General features: G+C 46.4%; 1 protein-coding gene across 4 annotated transcripts in view; it reads right to left on the bottom strand.

Moving 5' to 3' along the window:
• Nucleotides 1–1,695: 1,695 nt before the first annotated feature.
• LOC122923203 (pulmonary surfactant-associated protein D-like) overlaps nucleotides 1,696–13,487 on the bottom strand; it is a 170,494-nt gene continuing 158,702 nt past the window's right edge. For all 4 annotated transcript variants that reach the window (XM_044273944.1, XM_044273941.1, XM_044273942.1 and 1 more), the window contains one exon: nucleotides 1,696–2,214. In XM_044273944.1, coding sequence (XP_044129879.1) covers nucleotides 1,841–2,214 — 374 coding nt within the window. In that variant the 3' untranslated portion in view covers nucleotides 1,696–1,840. The remainder of the gene's footprint in view (nucleotides 2,215–13,487) is intronic.

Genomic DNA, 13,487 nt, shown 5'->3' with positions numbered 1-13,487 from the left:
AGAAGTGAACAAAGAAGAATGTCATGTACTGCTGACACTAACACATCGCTAGTGTCAGTCAGCTACATATGGCAAAATCTGATGGTAGAAACCCTTTAATGCAACACAGAAGATGACACGTGAATGAAGCAGTGCTGCAGTAACCAGTTCTGTCCATTGCAAAGCTGACCTATGGAACTATGGAGGTGCCAGGTGTGAGACCCCTGGTGAACTGATATTGATGACCTCTCCTAGCGATAGATCATCATTTGTTAAATCCTGGAGAAGCTGTTAATGTTGCATAAATTAACAAAATATAACTGAACAATTGTATTACCATCATTTTAGGTTTGTGTTCACTCCACAGGAGCCATGCACCGGACCAAGTTATTTCACACAGGCCACCACTCTCAATTCACCATCTACTGAAAACAAAGTTGGTGTTGCTCTATCCCAGGCCTTTTCCTCTATAGCCCTTTTACTCTGAGGTCTCACTCTTTAGTTCCCTGTTCCTTTCTAACAAGGGCCCCATTTGTAATGCCCCAGAGTGGCATTACCGCTTCTGCACCTCACTACTGTCTATACTGGTTAACCTCATGTCATCATGTGTATTTATTCCAGGTCCAAACACTGTGCATTCCTTTTTCTATGTAACTGCTATGTTCAAGTGTAATGTGCCTGGTTCACCAGAAGGTGGCAACAAATATGGCAGAGCTACAGTTAGGTAGAATGGAGCTTTCCATTCCATTCTAACACCACCCTCTGTGGAGGAGTGGGCAAGTCCCACTTTATGCAGGAAGGGTGGGGACTAGTTTCTAGGAGCAGTCTAGTTTCCCCCCTGCAAGGGGAAGGAAGTAAGTGCTGGACACATCTCTGCTGGATGTGCCCAGGCCAAGCCAAGCCAGCCAGAGCACCTTCAGCTCTGCTGGATATGGAGGCCACAGTTTGGAGCCTCAGGAGCCAGGAATAGATTTCCCTGGCCTAATTAAGAGACAGACGACATAGAGAGAAGTTGCAGCATAAAGAATAAGCTGAGTTATACAGCCAGCCTGTCAGCATATCAGAGCCAGAGAACAACACATGTAGCAGAGTTGAGTTTGCCTGCCAGAGTTTAATGCTAAAGCCTGCTGGAACCAATATAAAGCCTGAAATCTGTTTTGGAGAACCGTTTATCAAAGTAAAGATGCTATTCAACTTCATCACAAGGTCTGGACTCAATTATTTCTTCAAATTCCTAAATTATTCCCCCCTATTTGTCTGCTTAGGGGCCAATGCCTGGGGTCCAGCGGTATCCAGGTAGAAGCACCATTACACATATAAAGGGACATTTAGGCCACCCCATACCACTCGACCATTCTTGCACCTGGGTACATGGGGCATTTTCCTTTAGGGCCCCATGGGGTGGCCCGTTGCACATTCACACTAACTATTTTCAGAAATAAACTGATTCAGTCTAGAACCTCACAAATGAATCCACTAGGCAAAATCTCAGGCCTCAGGATAACCAGGCTATCAGCATTGATTGTGATATACTGTACAGTGGATAAACTGTCAGAGATCAGAAGAATCTCTAATCTTTTCAGTTAGAGCACAATTTTGACCATGTATTGCAGCCAATTTTCCACTCTTGATCACATACCATATACTTGTCACAATGCCTTCGGTCTGCTAAGTCATGAAAATCATGCTTATGTCATCAACCAGTTTATATCATCATCACACTTAACCAAATGTTTATTGCTCTTTACTATGTCATATTAATGGTATTGGACTAAATGCACTTTTAATAGGTAAATTATTTGCTCAATTAAAGAAAAAGAATGATTACAGAATTTCTATTATCCCAACATTCATGTTGCTGTTAAAATTCACATACATTCAGTCTCTTTTCCTGACACTGTTTGTCATTCCACTTCCCATTTAGTTGCATTTCAACACAGTCTTCTTCTCCTGCTTGATTAGGTTCTCTAATATTCCAATTTGAATAAGTAATTGATTTTCCATCTGAGTATCGAAAAGTACCTTCTGTTTGAATGTCAGTGATTCCCAGGAATGGAAACATGTTGTAATTCTGTGCAATATTTAAAATAGCATTATTCTCTTCTGAATTTCTTGGTGTGGCTAACTGACCACCAGCTTTCAGGCATATTGCTTTTGACTCATTATATGTTAGCTGTTTCCCACTTGTAACAAATATTCTTTCTCCAGCAATAGCCCCTCTAGCAAACAGTAGGGCTAAAAGAAATGGAAAAATACCATAAACATCAACTATTAAACTTTTTTGTTGGGAAATTTGAAATTGTAAAAATGTGAAAAAGGATAATAAGTACGTTTAACTAAAAATATGCTCATGAGAAGGATTTATATCTGTGGTTGTCACTCTTATGAGGGTCATCTGTGGGCTCATATGTGGGTTATCTATGTTATGGAAGCATCTGTCAAATGTTACTGTTATGGGGTGTCTGTGGCTGTCACTGGTATATGGGTTATTTTTGGGTTATTGCTATCATTTGAGCATTTGTGGCTGATGCTATTATGAGAGCATCTGAACCTCAGTGCCATTCTCTCAGGCAATTTAGGATCAATAATGTGCTAATTAACTTTACCTTTTTCGTAAACTTTCACATTCAAGGCTCAGTTTAAGATGTTAAAACAATTATTCCAATAATTAATTCATAGAAAGCATACCATTAAAGCATAACTTTTAATAGATTATTAATATAAAAAAAGCCCACACAGAGCTGATGTTAAATACCCCAAAATATTGCTGCTGATAGATGCGCAAATTAAAGAGGGGGCAGGGGAAATAATAATTGACCAGGGTGCAGGTATCGGGGGAATCTATCCCTGACTAATCCATATTTTCAGGCTCAGCCCAGAGGAACACCTTAATGGTAGGTACCCTCTGTCCCCATACCAAGGGCTCAAAGTACCCCTATATGCCCTCACATGTAATGATAATACCAATACCCTAAATCTCAATGCGTTTTCCCAACATAGAACAATGGTTAATCAGTAACCATTGTTCTATGTTGATGGAAACGCATCAGAAATTTTGGGTATTGGTATTATCATTACATACTTTTAGGCCTAGATGGGACAGAGGGCACCTACCATTTAGGGTACCTTCACACTAGTGTTATTCTTTTCCGGCATTGAGATCCGTCCTAGGGGCTCTATACCGGAAAAGAACTGATCAGTTTTATCCTAATGCATTCTGAATGGAGAGGAATCCGATCAGGATGTCTTCAGTTCAGTCTTTTTGCATTTTCACGATGGAGATAATACCATAGCATGCTGCGGTTTTATATCCGTTCAAAATTTGCTAGGTGAACTACACAGATTGTTTTATACAAGTTTTAATCTTGTGAGTATAAAAATAAATGAAGATTTAAAAGTGTATCTGGATCCTACCAATTGCCATTGCTCATTCAGGTATTTTTTGGAACACTACTAGTGTGAACATAGGCCTGAAGATGCTGTGCATCTGAAGAGGACAAGTTACATTGAAAGGAGAAGGATATTTTGGTTGTGATACAGCCGACATCAGAGTGGTGTTTTAGGCTTATTGGAAGGAGCACTGCAAGCACGCTGAGGAGTTTTCGGTGAGAGTTAAAAAAAAAAAAAAACATAATAAACATAGATAATATATTTGAAGACATTTTGCTCTGAGTTCCATCAATTTTATTTGTAAATGTTGTTAGTGCTAGAGTGCGCAAGGGGGTGACTTTGGGCCATATGGATTGGGGCTTGAGCCACGGATCTTTTGAGACCCTAGCAATCTCCCTGAAAATATGTATCTTTATTAGTATTAGTATTAAATCAAATTCCAATAAAATATATTTCCTGTATATTTTCTGTATCTAAACAGAGAGAAAAAAACTTAGAGGGAATTTTGGTAGGCAGAGTTTAGAATACCGGTAAATGCCTATAATGTGTATCAAAAAGTACATGCCTGGGTAAAGAAGTAAAAAACAGAGGGTATAAAAGCCAGCATAAAGCAAGGAACAAGAAACGTGTGTGGAGGGTGGAACTTCTCCTGATGCTATTTAGGTTTTGTTACTGCATGGGACTGGAGCTGTTTGTAATTCATGTGAGGTTTTTGAGTGTTCTGTGCTTCATGCTGGCTTTGCTACTCTGTTAATTTTTTTCGTTGTCATAAGTGTGACGGACTGAAGCATCACTGGAGCTGCTGGAGAAGCCTGAGGGTTAGCCTCCTTCCTATGAACTATGGACCCAGAACTATGGAGACCCACTCAGACCTCTTGGGGTTACAAGGAACTATTAACCCAGATTTATGAGTGAAGTTACAGGCCACATCTTTCCTATTGCCCATTAAAGGTGCAGGGTGTGAATCCTGCAACACAAAAAGGGATAACTCTGCACTGAGACTCCCAATGCATGTGTTAGTTTATTTGTCCCTTTGTTCTATTGTGTTAGTAATGGGATTAAGATAGCTGACTCTAGGAGTAACCGACTCCGGTATAGAGGAGTAGCTCATCCTATGATACACTCTTCTTTCTTTAAGACACTGGGGAGGGGATGTCTGTTTGCATGCTGTTCATGTTTGATTGAGTTATGTTGTTAGACTTCTTGAACTGTATATATTCTGAGTTGGTCTTCAATAAAGAGTTCTTTATTTGTTTCACCCTCAAAATAGAGTCTCATCTCATATGTGGGGGTAACAGCTTTATTTACTCTGGGGATTGCCATAGGTATTATACTCCCCTGGGATTACAACACGGTTCTACCCACTGGAAGATGAATCCTGGTCTTGGGGCCAGGGGGGAGAGTGGAGGACAATGAGACCCCAGCCAAGCTGTAACGCTGGAAGTGGGGACTACAGTGCTGATGGTGTGTGGTGAAGTGCTTGGAGGTACTCGGTGAGCACTAGGAAGCATCAATTGGTGGAGGCACCCAGTCGGGTTGGCAGGCGATCAGTTACAATAAGCGGGGTGGATACTGGGCCCTGTGGGTCTAGGCATCTAGAAGGTCACTCAGCATATTTATTTTGATCTATGCCAGGAAACTGAAGTAGATTATAACTAGTGTTGATCACGAATATTCGAATTTCAAAATTTAAAAATTTTATCGCGAATATAGGTACTTCGAAAATTCGCGAATATTTCGAATATAGTATTATATATTCGTAATTTTGAATATTCAAAATGTTTTTTTCCCTTTTTTTTTTATTCAATTTTTTTTTTTGTAATCAGTACACATGATCCCTCCCTGCTTCTAGCTTGTGGGCCAATAAGAAGGCTGCAATATACTTGACTTTAGGAGTAGTAGTGATTGCGAATTTTGCTCTATATTCGTTTTTTCGAATATTCGCTGTATTGCTATATATTCTTGTTTTAGATTATTACGAATATTCGAAAAAACTAAGTTATAGCAATATAGCGAATTTTGAAAAAAAAAACTAATATAGAGCAATTTAGCTAATATAGTGCTATAATCTTCTTTGTCTAATAGTTGTAATTTTTTTCTCAAACGTTCAGATTGGAAAAAAATTACAACTATAAAAAAAAGATTATAGCGCTATATTAGCTAAATTGCTCTATATTCGTTTTTTTCGAATATTCGCTATATTGCTATATATTCTTGTTTTAGAATATTACGAATATTTGAAAAAACTGTTATAGCAATATAGCGAATATTCGAAAAAAAAATCGAATATAGAGCAATTTAGCTAATATAGTGCTATAATCTTCTTTGTCTAATAGTTGTAAGTTGAAAAATTTGCTATAAAAATTCGAACCCGAAAATTCGAATTATGAAAATTTGCATATTACACAATCATTACCTTGCCAATTTTTCAAGTAAAAAAAATCGAGAATTTTCGCATTTCTAAAAAATATTCGCGAAATATCGCGAATTCGAATATGACCCCTGCCGCTCATCACTAATTATAACTGAAGTCTAAGTATGCTCCCTTGCATGCGTATATTGAAGTTCTCAAACACATACCTGCAGAGATGCGCCACCATTATCCAAAGGTGTGTGCCTCTTAATAATTGTGGTGCATAGGATGGCAGTGGTGAATACAGTAGATGCGCCAAAATAAATTTGTTTTAATTGTATAACAGAGAGTAGACTGTAATGTGACACCGAGCAGAATTCCCTGTACACATTCAAGTTCAAGTTGACTTATTGTTTGCTGAGGAATGGCATTGCACTCTTCTGGACGGGCATTGAGGTTCTAGAGTACAGAGATTTTATTACAAGACCCGGAGGCTCATATTGCTATTCTCCTTCTATACTCTGACCAATAGCAGCAAAGAAAAAATAAAAATATTGAAACATGTCATCAGCCCCTCCCCATAGTCTCTCTATAACAGGCCACACCGCCTGCAAATCCTCCTCTTTCTTTGCTGCTGACCGCAGAGATAAGTAGTGCTTTGTTACTGTTTTCTCATTATGACTTACTGATGATTTTATATGCTTTGGGAAATTTGTCTTGATTTTTTTCCCCCTTGTGGGGCTATTTGGGGGTGCATATAGGTGATATTTTTACTGTGCCTGTTAAATTTATACTTTTTCCCCTATCTTATGGTCTCTTTTGGGGTCCCCTATTGGTGGTTCGGTTCCCAGGACGGACATCTTGTTTCTCCCTCTGGTTTCTCCCTCACTGTGCCCTCTTCTGTTCCCCCCTCCTAATCGGGCGGCTCTTTTCCCGCCGCCGCTTACCTCAGTGCGGCCGCGGCTGCGCTCTCTTCCCTCCCGGCAGGCGCGCCCGAGATCTTGCGAGATCTCGGGCACTTCCGCTTCCGCTTTGTGCGTCTTCTCGGCCTGGAGCTCGGCTGCCTCGGTCCGTCCCTGGGTGTCCGGTTAGGTTTTTCTTTTCGCAGCGTTTCTCTTGTTACTGGCCTGGGGCAAATCCCCATCCAGTTTCCTTCTCCCCAGACGCTCCTGTGGCTGCCGCTTGTTCTAGTGGGCGGCCATTGTCAGCGTTTTTCTTCCTGTGTGGTTGAGACTGGGTTTTTTAACCCTGTCTTTCCTCATACCATAACTGGCTAGATCGCCTATTATATTATACTAAGCAGTACCATTATCAGTACACACTTGCACAGGCCATCATGCCTAAGAATGTGCATACTGGCCAGGGCCCTGCAGCAGAGGACGTCCCTCTGGTGGAATTAACCCCTTCGGGGGAGGATGGCCATATCCCGATCCCTGGGGATCAGCCCATTGATTTTCAAGCGTCGCTGTCCAGCGCCATTGCTGCAGCCATGGGTTCAATGACCTCGGTCATTTCCCAGACTATCGCTCAGGCCCTAGCTGCCCATCCGACTGCCTCTCAGTCCCCGCAGCCCGTCATGGTGTCCTCACCCACCGGGCCAGGGCCGTCTGCCTCCAGAAAAAGAATTCAGAAAGGTGATGATGTTCCCACCAATGTTGGCGCGCCTGGTCCGCGCAAGAGAGCCCGTACGCGTCGGGCAGAACGCACGCGCAACTGGAAAAGTGCTAGAGCACTGCAGGAGATGGATTCCGACTCTGATATCGGATCCGAGGAGGAGGCTTTAGATGACGCCTTTGAGGAGGCAGAGGAGGACCCATCAGGGGTCATGGAGGACAACCCCCTACCTGGGTGTAGCTCCCTATTGTCTGCTGCAGCCGGTATGCCTGCACCTTTGACGGATCCCTCTGGAGAACCTTTGTTCGACCCAGATTCGCTCCACCACCCCCGCTCGGCTGAGTGGTTACCATTGGAGCACGTCTCCAAATATTTGGAGGCTAGAGTGCGATGTCCTCTTTCCAAAGAGGCTCGCAATAAGCTGAGGGCGGAGTGCCCCAGACCCGTCATCCCTAACAGGGTGTGCGAGACTCCAGCGGTCGACCCCAAAATGACGCAGTTCCTCGCCAAATCTGGTTGGAACCCGCGTAGGGGTCTGGAGTCGGCGCTACGATCCTGCCAGGATAAACTCCTGGACATATTTGGCCCGCTAGCTAAGCTTTTCGACCTGGCAGAGACAGCTAAAGCTGAGGACAAGCAAGTTGACCCGCTGGAATTGCGCGAATGGGTACAGAGGGCCATTTGCATAACAGGGAAGGTGAATACGTCCTTGGCTATAGAGAGGCGAAAGGCCATCCTCTTCAAAATTGAGCCAAAGCTGTCAAACCTAGCTCTGACGGAGGCTGGAAAGGAGGCCCAGGGCCTTTTATTTGGAGAACCGTTCATTAAGGACCTCGGGAGGTTTGTGGGGGCTTTCACGGCCTTAGACAAGGCCCAGTCCTCCATGAAGCGAGTTTTTCACGGTAGGGTCTCTACCAGGGCCGGCAGCTTCAGGGGCCGCCTGTCCGGCCGTGCCCAATTTCAGTCCCGTGGTTCGGGCCGAGGCTCCTACTCCCAGAGGTCTTCATTCCAGGAGCACAGACGAGACCAGTCTTCGTTCTTCCCTTCACGAGGAAGCTCCTGGCGTCCAAGAGGATATCGAGGAAATCCGTCTTCTAGACGTCCCTACGGTGAGTCTACCAACTCATTTCAATTCTTTAAAGGCTTGTGTAGGGGGCAGACTACGTCTTTTTTCCCCAGCTTGGTCCCACATCACCTCGGACCGTTGGGTCCTGTCCACGGTCAGGGGTTTCCATATCGAGCTGACGTCCTCTCCACTATCCCTCCCACTCCCGCACCCGGCGATACTCTCAGCGGAGAACCGCATGCTGGTCGACTCAGAACTGTCGGACCTGGTCCGCAAAGGAGCCATAGAACCGGCTCCGATGTCCCCTGGCCTGATAATCAGCAATATTTTTCTAGTGGCAAAAAAGGGGGCCAACTTCGGCCTGTTATCAATTTACGCGCCCTCAACGCGTTCGTCAGATACCGCCATTTCAAGATGGAGGGCATCCATCTCCTTCGGGACCTCCTTCAGATGGGCGATTGGATGGTCAAGCTGGACTTGAAGGACGCTTATCTTACTGTCCCAGTAGAGGACGCGTCCAGGAACCTTCTCTGTTTCTCTTGGCAGGACAGGATTTGGCGATTCACGTGCCTCCCGTTCGGCCTCTCTTCAGCTCCCTGGTGTTTCACCAAGCTGATGCGTCCGGCTAAGGCGTGGCTGCGCAGTCGTGGAGTTCGTCTCATCATATATCTGGACGACATTCTGATCATGGCCCAGAATCGGATAGTGTTACTGGATCATCTTCACTGGACCATGGATCTTCTGTCAGATCTGGGTTTCCTCCTCAATCAGGAGAAGTCTTGCCTCACCCCGTCTCACGTTATGGAGTTCTTGGGGTTTCTGGTGGATGCCACGGCAGGGACGCTCAGCCTACCTCCGGCCAAGGTTCGGTCCATACGGAAGGAGTTGTGCAAAGCTCGGTCGTCTTCCCAGATCCCTCTACGCCATCTAGCCCGGATCATAGGGCTGCTGGCCTCGTCTATCCAGGCGCTTTTCCCAGCCCCGCTTCACTACCGGGCTCTACAGCGCCTGAAGATCTCCCACCTTCGGGCGGGGGCTTCCTATGCGGATTGGATCTCGCTGGACGAGGAGACCAAGGAGGAACTATCCTGGTGGATCCAAAATCTGCGTGCGTGGAACGGCAAGGCGATCTTCGGCCATCGTCCGGATTTCGTGGTAGATTCGGATGCCAGCCTGTCGGGCTGGGGAGCTCACTGCGAGGGGATCACGACCGGAGGCGGTTGGTCAGAGGCCGAGGCGGGATTCCACATCAATGCGCTGGAACTGTTGGCTGGATCATTTGCAATCAAGAGTTTCACGAAAGGCACGGCCAGATCCTGCATCCAACTTCGCATGGACAACGTGTCAGCGGTGCGGTACATCAATGGCATGGGCGGAACCCGCTCCACCATCTTGTCTCGTCTGGCGAAGGATTTCTGGGACTACTGTCTAGACAAGGAGTTGGTTGTTTTGGCGGAATATCTCCCTGGCGTCCAGAACATTCATGCGGATTGGAGCTCTCGGTATCTTTCCGATTCCAGGGGCTGGCAGTTGGATCCCGCGGTGTTCCGTTCCTTAATGTCAATTTGGGGTCCTTGCTGCATCGACCTGTTTGCTTCCCGTCTCAACTCGCAGCTACGACGTTTTTACAGTTGGCGCCCGGACCCGGAAGCCGAAGCGGTGGACGCATTTCTGCAGGATTGGTCCAGAGATCTGCTTTACGCGTTTCCTCCATTTCAGCTGATCCCGAGGACCCTGATTCAGGCGCGACGTTATTCGGCGGATCTGGTGCTGCTGGTCCCTTTTTGGAACTCCCAGTCGTGGTTTCCGCACCTTCTGGAGATGATGATAGAGATCCCGTACCTGCTCCCGACGTCTCAGTCTCTCCTCCGAGGTCCGAATCACCAACCACATCCTCTTCTCCTAGACGGATCCCTGCGCCTACTGGCATGTCGGATTTCAGGGGACCCTGGGAGGTCCCAGGAGTTTCGGGAACAGCTAGAGTCCTCTTGGAAAATGCGTGGGCCCCTGGCACCAGAAGATCTTACAGATCGGCCTGGGGATCTTGGGCTCGCTGGTGCGTGGCTAGGGACTTGGATCCCGTATCGGCACCTGTGACGGAGATCTTGCATTTCCTTTCTTCTTTGTTTGACCAGGGCAAGGCTTACCGCACAATCAGCCTGTTCAGATCGGCTATTTCTGCCTCTCACCAAGGTTTTGATGGTACCCCTGCGGGACAACATCCTTTAGTGTGTCGCCTCCTGCGCGGTTCTCGGATGTCTCGTCCTCCTAGACCTAGATTTTCTGCCACGTGGGATGTGTTTTGTGTCCTTTCTTTTTTTGTCTTCTTGGCCTCAGAATACGGACCTTTCCCTTCGGCAGCTGTCGGCGAAGCTCGTCACTCTCTTTTGCCTGATCTCCTGCAAGCGGGTTTCAGACGTCCGGGCTTTGGACTATGATGCACGCTCGTACACCCCGGAGGGGGTCTCTTTTGACATCTCGAGGAGGACTAAGACCCACATCCGTTCGGTGGTTTATCCTGCTTTCCCGGCTTCACCTTCACTTTGCCCAGTGGCCTGCCTCAGGGAGTATGAGGCTCGCACTTCTCCGCATCGGTCACGTGAGTTCCCGCATCTTTTCCTTTCGGCCATTCGTCCTTTTGCCCCAGTGACCACTCCCACGCTGGCTAGGTGGATGAAGTGGATCATGGAGCTTGCGGGCGTGGATACTTCTGTTTTTTCGGCGCATTCTGCTAGGGGGGCGTCTGCTACCTCTTTGGCGGTTTCTGGCGCCAGACTGGAGGACATTTTGAAACTGGCGGACTGGTCCAGCGTGTCCACGTTCAGGGAATTTTACTTCCGTCCAGGTCCTCACGTTTTTTCGTCAATTATTGAGAATTTGTCTTAACTTTGAACTTGCAATATGAGCCTCCGGGTCTTGTAATAAAATCAGGTGATTTTCCTATTTCATGACGTAAAGTCATGATTTTATTAAAGACACGGAGGCGAGTATTGCCCGCCCTATGTTTTCCCTCCCTATGCGAGTTTTCAAGTTGGAATGATTTGATTGTGTGTCATTTGCATATTGATTTAACTCTATGAGTTTTTTCCCGAGTAGGTTTGTCGCAACCATTTGTCTGTGCATACCATGCACCAATTTGCTTCTATCATGGCTCTGTTTTCGCCTTTTTTCAGGTTGAGATCGGTCAGTTCCGTGGTGTCCTTTGTTCTACGTCCTGGTTCGGAGGGTCGGCAGTTCGGTTCCAGCCGGTCATGTGACGTGGACAGCTTCAGAAGTTTCTTCAAGGTCGTTCCTGGTGTTCCTGTTCGCTTCCGGATGGATGGCGCTTTTGTTCCCAGGCTGTTCCGGTTCCTGGTTGGCGGTTCGGTTGGACTGTTCGGTTCGGATTTACAAAGAAAGAGGAGGATTTGCAGGCGGTGTGGCCTGTTATAGAGAGACTATGGGGAGGGGCTGATGACATGTTTCAATATTTTTATTTGTTCTTTGCTGCTATTGGTCAGAGTAAAGAAGGAGAATAGCAATACTCGCCTCCGTGTCTTTAATAAAATCATGACTTTACGTCATGAAATAGGAAAATCACCTGATTATGAGCCTCTACATGGAGACTCAGCTGATCTCATAGGTTTTCAATAGGATTCAGGTGGGGAGAAAGTGCAAGCAACTCCATTTGAGGTACTCCAGTGTCCAGTAGCCCTAATGATGCGACCTCAATGAACTGCGCATTTTCGTCCATGAAGATGAAATAAGCCTGTGTTGTTCATGCAGAGGCACAATGACTGGATTAATTATGTTATTCAAGTACTATGGGCTTGTCACTGTACCATTCACAAAGTGAAAGGCAGTTCTGTATTGACTAGACACACCTGCCCATACTGTAACACCACCAAAAGCTCATCTGGTGACAACAGTGGCTGATGCATAGCTCTCTCCTTCATGTCTCCAACAACATAGTAACATAGTACATAAGGCCAAAAAAAGACATTTGTCCATCCAGTTCGGCCTGTTAACCTGGAAGTTGATCCAGAGGAAGCCCCAAAAAGAATTTCCCCACTTTAGGGGAATAAAAAATTCCTTCCCGATTCCAATCAGGCAATCAGAATAACTCCCTGGATCAACGACCCCTCTCTAGTAGCTATAGCCTGTAATATTATCACGCCCCAGAAATACATCCAAGCCCCTCTTGAATTCCTTTATTGTACTCACCATCAGGGCCGTCTTTACCAAGGGGCAAAAGGGGCAGCTGCCCCGGGCCCAGTTGCTCCTGGGGGGCCCAAGGCAGCTGCCTCTTGAGCCCTGCTACCCACTGCCCGAGTGTCATGCTGTCAGTGTCCCGGCATCGTACTGTGTTAGAGCTGTGAATGTGATCTAGGACCTTAATGACATCATCACCATGTGACCAGTACCCTAGCAATATTACTGGTCACATGGCTATGAGGTCATCACAGGTCCTAGCAGGAGTGTTGCAGGTGAAGTTTGCCTTAACTGTGGAGCTTTTTTTTGTGAAGATTATATCAGAAAAAGGTGACACTCGGGGCTGTTATGCTAATATACTGTAAACTACTGTATAGTGGGGTGCTGTATACTGTGTGGGGCCTGTATACTGTGTGGGGGGGCCTGTATACTGTGTGAGGCCTGTATACTGTGTGAGGCCTGTATACTGTGTGGGGCCTGTATACTGTGTGAGGCCTGTATACTGTGTGGGGCCTGTATACTGGGGGGGCTGTATATTGTGGGAGGCCTGTATAGTGTGGGGGGGCCTGTATAGTGTGGGGGCCTGTATACTGTGTGGGGCCTGTATAGTGTGGGGGGCCTGTATAGTGTGGGGGACCTGTATACTATGTGGGGCCTGTATACTGGGGGGGCTGTATACTGTGGGGGGCCTGTATAGTGTGGGGGGCCTGTATAGTGTGGGGGGGCCTGTATAGTGTGGGGGGCCTGTACAGTGTGGGGGGGCCTGTATAGTGTAGGGCTGTATACTGTGTGGGGCATGTATACTGTGTGGTGCCTGTATACTGTGTGGGGCCTGTATACTGGGGGGGTTGTATAGTGTGGGGGGGGCTGTATAGTGTGGGGGCCTGTATACTG

Source organism: Bufo gargarizans, unplaced genomic scaffold, assembly GCF_014858855.1.
Source record: "Bufo gargarizans isolate SCDJY-AF-19 unplaced genomic scaffold, ASM1485885v1 original_scaffold_1350_pilon, whole genome shotgun sequence".
Taxonomy (NCBI): Eukaryota; Metazoa; Chordata; class Amphibia; order Anura; family Bufonidae; genus Bufo; species Bufo gargarizans.
Note: the sequence above shows the minus strand (reverse complement) of the source record. Positions and strands in the feature narration are given on the sequence as shown.